At 31.6% G+C, this 11605-nt stretch overlaps 1 protein-coding gene across 2 annotated transcripts in view; it reads right to left on the bottom strand.

The window, feature by feature from the left end:
* Positions 1-2999: 2999 nt before the first annotated feature.
* Positions 3000-11605, bottom strand: part of LOC134692730 (serine/threonine-protein kinase mTOR-like) — a 95799-nt gene continuing 87193 nt past the window's right edge. For both annotated transcript variants that reach the window (XM_063553235.1, XM_063553236.1), the window contains 5 exons: positions 11289-11411; positions 8579-8661; positions 6516-6663; positions 5528-5663; positions 3000-4507 (listed from right to left, as the gene is read on the bottom strand). In XM_063553235.1, the coding sequence (XP_063409305.1) occupies positions 4164-4507; positions 5528-5663; positions 6516-6663; positions 8579-8661; positions 11289-11411 (834 nt within the window). In that variant the 3' untranslated portion in view covers positions 3000-4163. The remainder of the gene's footprint in view (positions 4508-5527; positions 5664-6515; positions 6664-8578; positions 8662-11288; positions 11412-11605) is intronic.

Below are 11605 nucleotides of genomic sequence, written 5' to 3'. Positions count from 1 at the left end.
AACTGAATTATTTCAGGAAAATTCCATTTCATAAAAATTCAAAAATTTACCAAAGTTTTTAAATGAGCTAGTTAGTTTTTAATGCCAGGGTCCTGGCTCAGGAATAGATGTGAAGCATGGATGCTTTGAAACCGGATCCCAGTCTGAACTATGTTGAGTTATTTTTGTTATATTTGTGTGTATAAAATGATACTCTACGTATCAAATTCTGCATAATTATAAAGTGCTATTCACTTTCCTTTACTCAATAAGATTGATGAATTGATTGGTGTTTAATGCCACTTTCAATACTATTGCATTATGAAATGACCTTGTGGTCAGTTTTATATGGCTATGAAAGCTTGAGTGCCCTGAGAGAAGTACCAACCTGAGTTGGAAAATTGACAGTCCTAGTCAATTAAGATTGGTGTCAAGTTCACCTGCAGGTTGTGGGATTACAGCCCACAACCTCATAGTTGACAGGCTAATATGGTAGTAACAAACAATAATCAATACCAAACAGTGCATGTGGGTTTAGTTTGATTAGTGATATAATCACATCAAAATTAAAATTATGAATTATTATTGCTATGCAAAGCACAAGTACAGTATGTAGGACAGTAGGAGTAAGGACTTGTTTGAGGGTTGAAATCGGAATAATTAATGTTTAATGATAAAGAGAAGCATTGTGATCTTTCATATTTTATAACTACCCGTAGACAAGGTGATGCCCCCCACTCCACTCTATCTGTATCTGTATTATAACAAAGTCAATGTGATACTTTCTTTAAGGTTTTATTGTATCTGGGAGACACAAATGGCACCCCTACAGATGCAAAGTTTTATTTTAACATAAACAAAGTGGGGCATGGAAGTACATTATGTTTATGGATCACTGTAGCATTAACAACAAGTGGAACAGGTCAACAATAGTGAATATGTGCATTTGTTTATAGAAGTATGTATAACATAGGACCTGACCTTATTTTCTTTCCCAAGTCTTCAGGTTTTTATACTATTAAATTGTTCGTCCAATATGGGTACATAATAATTCCTACAACTCCACCTACAGTTTGAATCCTAGGATGTTTTTACTGTGCTGTCTGTTTGTACATATATTGAAGGTGTGCATGTGGTCCCGGTATTTATTTTTTTGGGAGATAGTTGAACTTTGTCCATTTTTGGAGTATTTACTTGCATAAGAGGAATCATACATCTTACATTTAGATGACTGTAAAACCATTTCGTGTGATTGAATCAAATCAATTTTTTAAATAGCATTAATGATTCACATTCAGATGTTTTTGAGAAATAAAACTAATTCTGAAATTACTTAAAAGTTTTAATTCATAAACAAATTTTATTTAACAATAATTCAGCAATGCTCTTAAATATATATAAAATATATGAATGTTAACAGGCAAATATAATATAATCATAATATTTATTACTTCATAGTGTGAAACACAAAAAATGAAAAAATATTTCTCAAATGATAGAGCATTTAGTTTTGCTTGCCGACTACAGTGAAAGTAAAGATTATAGAACTTTTGTCTTTTCACTTTTGGAGGCTCCTTTTTAAATGTTTTGAGTAGAGATCAGAAAGTAAAAATCGTTCATCACCAGCAAAAGTACAATATCGTAATAATCATTATCAAATTATGATAAAAAAAAAACATTTATCATTTGACTTTCTAAATTTCTATTTACATTGTAAACTTTCATTTGAATATCACTAAAACTTGAAACATTATCCTACTTCATACAACTACCCATAAATGATTCAATCTTCTGTTTGTTGGCATAGCAAAATGTCCTATAAACAATATCAAGCTTTAATAGTATGAAGGACAAATATGTTTGTTTTTATCTGGTGATGTTTCAAAAGACAACTTTCAAGTTCGATGCATTTCCGTCAAAAACTCTGGTTATAGAGAATGTCTTATGTGCGTTCAGGGGCGTTGTCATTTACATTTCAATGTTGAGCAAGTGGTTGGAAAACTATTATTCTATATTGTATGAATTATTCGGCAAATTGAATTCTCAAAATTGACAATCAGCACTGCTGTTATTAAGGAATTGTCATTAAGTACCTACAGAATAACCATTATTTCTAGTTTATCCTGCATAATGATCACTAAGACACTTGATGAACGTTAATAGTGCAGGAATACAGGCAATCTCCTCAATCTGGTAAATGACACATAACTGATGAGTTTCTTCCAGTGATGGATAAACTCGAAAGTTGTCTATTGACAAATAGTGGTTTCTATTTCTTCTCTAGTCAAGACATGCCAATAAAAATTTAGGGTTACCATACTTAAAATACAGTGGATAGGTTATAGGAAAGAAACCTAAAATATAGATTATTATTTTTAAATCTAACCTTAACAAGCATGTCAAGATGAAACAAACAAATTCACACTCAAAAACTATGATAAAAGCTTTCATACAAAATAAACAACATCCTGAAGTTCTATACAATAACTACATAACAGGATTAATAATATAAATACATCACTTTATACAATTATGAATCACAGTCTTCACAGAATAATCATACTCATGTTACATTAAAAGACATGATCAAATCTAATTAGATATAAGAAGATGCCGTATGAGTGCCAATGAGACAACTCTTCATCAAAGTCACAATTTATATATAAAAAAATATTATCTAATCTATATAAAAAACAAAAAATGAGAAAGAAAAGAAGATTCCAACTTCTTAAATCTTTGATCTTGACATTATGGTGTTCTTTCAAGTTGAACATAGTAAAAAAATGTACAAAACCAAAGTGTGCTTTTCAAAAAATCTTAAAATTTTAAGGTTTTGTACCAAAAGTATTCAGTCTATTTAGAAATTAAAACTGAATATGACTTTATTGTTCGATGAAATCATTGCACTATGATTGACAGAAGAAATATTACGAAATATCATTTCAGAATTGAATGCTTCTTTTTGTAAATTCATTGGGGTGTAAAAGCGTTGACCGAAGTACATTTTGTTTGAAGCGCGGTCAACACTTTTACAACCCTATGAAGTTACAAAAAGAAGCATTCAATACTTATAATTACATTTTTTAGCTATGACCATGAAAACATGAATTTTATATTGTTTTTCATTTAATTCACCTGTGCACTTTATTGTGGGACCATGTGTTATCATGGATGATAAGTTTTATTGAATGATGAAATTGCTGAAGGAATAGCATGTGATGTGCAATTAGACAACCAGAATAAAGTATTATAATGAAACATACATCTAATGTAATTATGAAGAATTAAAACATTATTTATCAAAATTATGCAATATAAACAAATAACAGTAATCATCAAAGTGAACTGTCAATACAACAATGTAATAAATTTGTTATTGCAACAGCCAAATTTCTTATTTTCAGTCATCAAAATCGTATGAGCATATTTTTGATGAAAATTGTATAATTTTGTAAAAGGATACCTTTACTCGTATCATAATATCTAATTTATATCATAAGCTACAAATATAAAATTTAAATAAACTGCTAGAAGATTTAAAATACAGATCATGCACATCTGTCATATGCAAAATTTGAAATCCCAACCTCTGTTGACAGGCTTGTGATACAGTATTTAGACTACCTTAACCACTCACCCAACATGACCCCTTTACCAAAAGAGCACAATTTTGCATTCTATAACCCAATTAGGTGTGACATGATAGATATTAACAATGATTCCTGTCAATTTTTTAAAGTGTTTTTATCACATAATTTTTATGGGCATTGATTTTATGTTAATATCATACTGCCACCAAAAATGGCTACAATATCTGTCATTAAATTAGTAGCACAACATTAAAAATCATTTTTTGTCCCTATATGAGCAACTTATGTCTATTTGATGTCAAATCTCTTTATTTCATAAGTTGCTCATATAGGGACAAAAAATGATTTTTAATGTTGCGCCACTAAATTAATGACAGATATTGTAGCCATTTTTAGTGGCAGTATGATATTAACATAAAATCAATGCCCATAAAAATTACTTTAATATTTATTACATGTTTGCAACTGTTTGAAGGCTTAGTGATCTCAGTTTCAAAAAATGTTGATCTTTTTCTGACATCACCTAATATTGTGTATTTAAAAGACTTAGCGTAATATATATCATGACTTTATTGGGACAATATTTTAAAACAATCACCAGAATGGACACCATCCTATGTAACACTGACATAAATTTTCATGTGATGTAGCTTGTTTTATTAAGAGTTCCACTTGAGTGGACACATCGATTGATTCTTCGGTGGGAAAGTCTTTTCCTGTCAGTTTATCCCTAACTCTTTGTACAATCTGCACAGCCTTCTTGTTTAAAACTTCTGATGTGGAGTTATCTCCACCTGGTGCATTTCCTGTTGCAACTGGTACCGACTTCTTTGCTGTTCCTGCTTGTCCAATGTCTACAGTTTCAAGAATATCTGCCTGTTCCTGACTTCCACTGTAGGAACCAGACCTGTTAGCCTTTGGTTTTGTTTTAGTTGTTGCTGAAATTTCAAAAAAAGAAATAATATGGAACACACTTGACTAACTTGTGTTTTTATTATCAAGAATTTTCAACGGATTAAAAAAATGTTAAAAGTAATTAATACATGTTTTTACAATGTTTTCTTTCTTGAGACAATTCCAATTAATAACTGTACAATGATATTACATCAAGGCTATAAAAACGTTTTAACCTGCTGCATTTGTTAGCACCTGTCCTAAGTCAGAAACCTGATTTTCAGTTGTTGTCATTTGTTGATGTGGTTCTAAAGTGGTTCTTTATATAGATATGATCGTTGGGTTTCCCGTTTGTATGGTTTTACACTAGTAATTTTTGGGGCCCCTATTTTATAGCTTGCTGTTTGGTGTGAGTCACAGCTATATGTTGAAGACCATACTTTGACATATAATGGTTTACTTATTCATATTGTGTCTTTGATGGAAAGTTGTCTCATTGGCACTCATACCACTTCTTCTTACTACAAGTATACCTAAATCTTCTTTTCTCAAATGTTGCAATAACATGATGTACAATTTTTTTTAGACCAACAAAACTGAAATATCCACAAAAAGAATATTATTCTCAATCAACAGAAAAGGTAAACCATAGTTGTACAAATCTACCAAATGTAAGAGTATTGTGGATTCATCATTATTCGATGAATAACAATTTTCAGGGTTTTCCAATGTCAAACACTAACAAATTTTCTATGGGAATATATGCAGACTTTGACAAAACCATGAAATAAAATATTCACAAAAATCAAAGTTGTCTTCAATCAATGAAAATTGGTTCCCATGAAAATAAATTAGGTCACAGTACTGTAAATTCAGAAATTATTGGGATGTTTTTATTATTGTGTAAAATGCAACAAAATTATAATCGCAACAATTTAAACTCACATTTAATTTTTTTTTATTTGAATTTAACAGAATTTTCTCAATATCGCAAAAAACAAAATCTGATTTTAGTCTAATATGACAAAATTTCAGTATATTAAATCTAAACATCAATGACTTACTGTCCATAAGTCTCCAATTCAATAAGGGATCATAAACAAAAGCTTCTAACACAGCCATCAGACTGTCTTTGTGTTCTCTAAGTACAGCCATCACACTCTCACATGTCATACGGTAATTGCCATCAATTCCTGTCACCTACAAAAGTATCAAGAAAGACAAATACAATATCTGTATAGCTGTCAAAATTTCAAGGAGTTATCTGTTTATATTAGAATTATCTTGTTCAAAAACAAAATTTTAAGGGATATTTTTCATTAAAATCTTTATCATTGTACTAATCTTTAAATTACTGACTGTAAAGGGTAAAGCAAATTGCTAAAGAATTTTGAAAATCATATCGTCACAAAAATTCCACTATATCTATTTCTTATAGAATTTTAGTTTCAGGCCACTAAGTATATTAGCAAATGAATTCACACTTTTTGCAAAAAAACAAGTAAAGCTTGTCAGCTACTGATACTGGTGATACCCCTGCCCAAATATTTTGATAAACAGGAAGTTGTTGAGTGATGAATCTGAAAACACATCACACAGTATAGCTGACTTCTATAAACCTGAAACCAAATTTCAGAAATCCTTGTATTGTAGTTCTTGAGAAAAATGTGTTGAAAATTTTCAACTCGGCTGTCATATGTAAAATGATACACTGTTTAGTAAACAAGAAGTTGTTGAGAGATAACTCTGAAAACACATCACACGGTATAGTTGATTTATATAAACCTGAAACCAAAGAAATCAGACAGACAGACAGACAGACAGACAGACAGACAGACAGACAGACAGACAGACAGACAGACAGACAGACAGACAGACAGACAGACAGACAGACAGACAGACAGACAGACACAGACAGACAGACAGACAGACAGACAGACAGACAGACAGTAGACCCCACTTTTTTAAACCAGGGGATTAAAAGTCATATCTTTTCAAAATACATCCTCCTTATAAAAAATAGGGATTATTAAAAATTAGTAAACAATTTACCTCCATGGCACTTATTAACATCCTAGTAAGTCTAAATGGAATCTTTTCTGGAAACTTTTCCCTCACCATGGCAACCTCAAAACAATCTCCAAAATCAATATGGATGATTTTACCACTCATTCTGTCCAACATCAGATTAGATGGATGTCTGCAAAAAGATGGAAATGTGACCATTGAGGACAAGAAATTTGTTATAACATTGTAAAAATGTTTCTCTAATTCTTCCTCAATTTATCCGTTTCTGCACCCATTGTATAAAAAAATTTGTAAGGGTTCCGCGGAACCCAGTGTCTCGCCTATTTTTGCTGTAAATCGCAGGCTCAACAACAATGAGGAAAAAAATCAATAAAAATATTCCTCTTGTTACTATTTTATGATTGTAAGAAAAAAAAAGGTAAATTACATAAAAAACAGAGTAATCTTTTTACAAACTTTACTTCTGGATACAATCTTATGATCAAACATAAGCTTCTGTCCAAGTTTGGTACAAACCCAGGATAGTTTAAGAAAGTTATTAAAATTTTAAAAACTTTAACCACAGAGTGAATGTAATGGTTCCCCGCAGAAAAACTAAGTCCATTTAAAAGTAAAATATGGAAAAAATGGATTTATTTATTTACAAAATTTACTTCTGGATACTATCTTATTATCATAAACAAGCTTCTGTCCAAGTTTGGTACAAACCCAGGATAGTTTAAGAAAGTAATTAAAATTCTAAAAACTTTCACCACAAGAGTGAATGTTATGTTTCCCTGCAGAAAAATCTATTAAGTACATTTATAAGTAAAATTCGAAAAAAAATGAATTTTATTTTTACAAAATTTACTTCTGGATATTATCTTATGATCATAAATAAGCTTCTGTCAAAGTTTGGTAGAAATCCAGTATAGTTTAAGAAAGTTATTAAAATTTCAAAAACTTTAACCACAGAGTGAATATTTGTTGACGCTGCCGACGACGCCGACGCCGACGGAATGTAGGATCGCTTAGTCTCCCTTTTTCGACTAAAGTCGAAGGCTCGACAAAAATCAACTTGTGGTTCATTTAATCTCAGTACTTCATTGGTTAAACTCCGATTATGACGTCAAATTTTCTTGCTTTCCTCTAAACTTCCTTTTGTGACTGCATAATGTTAGAAAATCATTAGAGAAACAGGTTCCACCACCAAATCTCGTGTAATATGATATTTATCCACACTCGACAGTTAAATTTGAAAATGTCAAATTTGAAAATGTCAAATTTGAAAATTTAACTGTCTCGAGTGGATAAATATCGTATTACACTCTATTCAGTGGTAGAATCTATATATATAGAAGTGTTAGTGAAGTGAAAAACTACAATACAAAATGACCAAAATATCACCATATATTTTATGATAAGTTTTGTAAGTCCATGGAACATTTAAAAGTTCTGAATCAGTATCCCTCAATTTAGACACCACTGGAAGTTAATTAAGCAACCAACAATCAGTTCGATAATACTAAAATTACTATAACATTTGACTAGGTTCTCAGAAAACATATTTTACCCTGCTTCTTTTTTGCACCTGTCCCAAGTCCAGAATCTCCCCCCTTTGTTAATCTTGTATGTTTTTTTTTAAAATTTGGATCATTCATTTGATTCAGAGTTTAGTGTGATGTCCATTTTCACTGAACTAGTATATATATTTTTTTTAAGGGGTCAGCTGAGTACAGTCTTCTGCTGCAGTATTTTCTCGCTGTCTTAATGCCCATTACTGGCCTTCGTCTATTTTCAGCTCTATGGTCAGGTCACAATGTGTCTTTGACTCATTCCGTGTTACCATTCTCAATTTTAAAATGCAAAATTGACGCATCTATACTTTATTTAATATCTTTGAAAATTTATTTTATGTTTGAATGCTGTAAACATCTTTATTTGTAATGAGTAGCTTTTAATGTTTCATTTTTTTTTAATTTCAAAACCAAGAGTAGGTGGAAGGCCCTTATGGTAAAAATACAATTGTACAAATATTTCTGCATCCATTTTTCTGATTCTTTTGTTAATTACATACAGGCTCCCTTCTATTTTTGTAATTACCATACCTGTCTCCAAGACCTAGAACATAACCAACCATTGACATAACAGCTAGTGATCTGGTGTAATTTGTTCTTCTATCAAACCAAACCTGCAAATCGTAAATGTGTTCAAATAGTCTTATATCTGATACAGTCATATTTCAGCTGTGACTGAAAGTTTTGCTGTTCTATACTGTTTAAAATGCATGAGTCGTATTGTAGTGGTTAGTGCATTCGACTACTAACACAAAGGTTCCTGGTTCGATTCCTGTTTAGGATGAAAATTTCAGGGACTGAATTTTCTGCTTCCCTAAAATTTTTCGGCTCTCCTTTGACACCATTTGCAAGTATGGTCTTGAGGAAAGGATGATAGCCAGTTGGAAGGGGACAATAAATGGCTGACCCTTGTTAAGAAAGAGCCATATCTCTTGCATGTAAAAGACACCCTTGGTAGATTTCGAAAAAGAGTAGGCTCATGCCGCTACAAGGTAGCACTCACGACCCGCAATGTGGAAAGGGATTAATATAAGTTGCAAAACTAGTTTTCCAATCCATCATAAATAAATATGATTAAACTAAAATGCATGGAATAATGTAATAAAATAATTCCAGTTGCATTTTTTAGCTTAAATTCTTTATCGTAAATTCTTTTTTAAAACAATGATTATCAAGGTCTCATATCTCAAAGGGAAGTAATTAAAAGTAGGTAAAATTGAGATCATATCACTGGTTACTGGCTAACAGTTTAAGAGTTTAATTGTACAGGGAAAATGTATGCTGCAATTTGCCATTTCAAAATCTAATGCATTTTGGGTAATATTTTCAAAAGTGTACACCAAAACGTTTTGATTGGTTTTAAACGTTCTAAACAATTGAAATTCAACCAATGGCCTGACGTTATATTCATTTTGGTGAAGGAACAATGAGATTACCGATAGTCCTTTAGATTCCGAAAAGGTGAATTCTATTTCAACTATTTATATAAAAACATATCTTTGGATGTCATGTAAAAATGGCTACAATTTGCTGCAGAGCAACAACCCTTTTCCCTCATTGTTCATGCAGCAATGTTTTATATGTATTCAAAATGAAGAAGTTGAAAGGCAAGGGTATTAAAATTAGAATTTGAAATTGAACTTGTATATGTAAGAATTTTTTTTTGTAAAGTTTCATTTCCTTGGAGATCTGAAAAGCAGATGATAAAAAAAACACCACACAATTTTTTTGTTTTAAATAACTTTATATAATGATTTCAAAATAACTCCCAAAATTACCATAATAAATTACTTCACTGAGCGCTGCTGGAAATGACTGCAGAATGTCCAATGCTGTTGCCTATTGACTCCTCCAAAAAAAAAGTATTATTTAACCCCACCTCCCCCTCCCTTTTTTGGCAAATAGTCCAAAACCTGACATTTATTTATACATAATTTACGAGTAGTGTAAGAGAGGATAAATCTGAACATACAAACTATTGCAATTGCATTTTAAATATATTTAGATTACCTCCCTTACACTGTTTTTATATTGGCTTAATTATCCATTAACCAGAATAAACAAGTGTTCCCCCCTTTTTTGCCCCTAATCCTTAAATGTTATGTGGCATAACCCCCAAAGTCAATCCTAACCATCCCTTCGTGGTATGGAAACTTGTGGTATAATTTCAGAGAGATTCATACACTTAAACACATGTTATTGTCTGGAAACTACAAAAATGCTTATTTGGGCCTCTTTTTTGGCCCCTTTTTCCTAAACTGTTGGGACCATAATCCCCAAAATTAATCCCAACCTTCCTTTGGTGGTATTGAACCATCTGGTAAAACTTTATAGAGATCCATTGACATAAACAAAAGTTACTGTCCCGAAACTAAATGTCTTCGGAGGACGACACAGATGATGAGGAAGATGATGACGTAGACAACATGATAGCATTATACGATGCAAACAATATTTTGAAATTGAAATGCACTTCTTTTGGCTACTTTGGATTCATTATTATTCATGGGAGATCCAATTGATTTTTTGGGTATATATGAACATTAAATTAAGATATTTAAGTTTTCTATAGCTTGTATGCAGACTTTTACAAAACCAAAAATCAAATATCCACAAAAATACAATTGTTCCTCACTACACAAATGTATGTACATCAGACTCAGACTTCTCTTAAACTGAATTTTATTGTGCGTATTGTTATGCATTTACTTTTCTTCATTGGCTAGAGGTATAGGGGAGGGTTGACATCTCATAAACATGTTGAAGGCCGTACTTTAACCTATTATGGTTTAATTTTTAAATTGTTATTTTGATGGAGAGTTGTCTCATTGGCACTCACACCACATCTTCCTATATCTATTAACCCCGCCGCAATTATGCGCCTGTCCCAAGTCAGGAGCCTCTGGCCTTTGTTAGTCTTGTATGATTTTTAATTTTAGTTTCTTGTGCATAATTCAGCATTCAGTATGACGTCCATTATCACTGTACTAGTATAAACATTTTTTAGGGGCCAGCTGAAGGACACCTACGGGTGCAGGAATTCTCACTACATTGAAGACCCATTGGTGGCCTTCAGCTGTTGACTGCTTTGTGGTCGGGTTGTTGTCGCTTTGACACATTCACCATTTCCTTTCTCAGTTTTACCTTTTGATAGTACAACCTAATGTGAATTTCTGTAAACTATATATCTCAAAGCAAGTGTCAAATATTTATTAATTTATAAAATGGGTTGAATACAAACCTCAGAACTAGGACTTTTGTACCACAGTATCTTAGCTAGATCATCCCCTTGTGTGTGTTCCAAAGCATGCTCAAACACTTCAACCTTCTGCATCAAGGTCAAATGATCATAATCTGGGGCCATCTGTAAGAATGACAAATTTATATAAATAAAGAAAAGATAACTCTTAACTGGTTATTGTCAATATTTATGGCTTGTCAGATTGATCTTATATTTTATAATTAATAATAATTTTTTCCCTTTTTCTTTTTCTTTCAAAGACAACTAAAAAATATAATCTTGTATTTTGTAGATTCTACAGCCAAACATTTTTTTAA

The sequence above is a fragment of the Mytilus trossulus genome, chromosome 12 (genome assembly GCF_036588685.1).
Source record: "Mytilus trossulus isolate FHL-02 chromosome 12, PNRI_Mtr1.1.1.hap1, whole genome shotgun sequence".
In the NCBI taxonomy this organism is placed as follows: domain Eukaryota; kingdom Metazoa; phylum Mollusca; class Bivalvia; order Mytilida; family Mytilidae; genus Mytilus; species Mytilus trossulus.
Note: the sequence above shows the minus strand (reverse complement) of the source record. Positions and strands in the feature narration are given on the sequence as shown.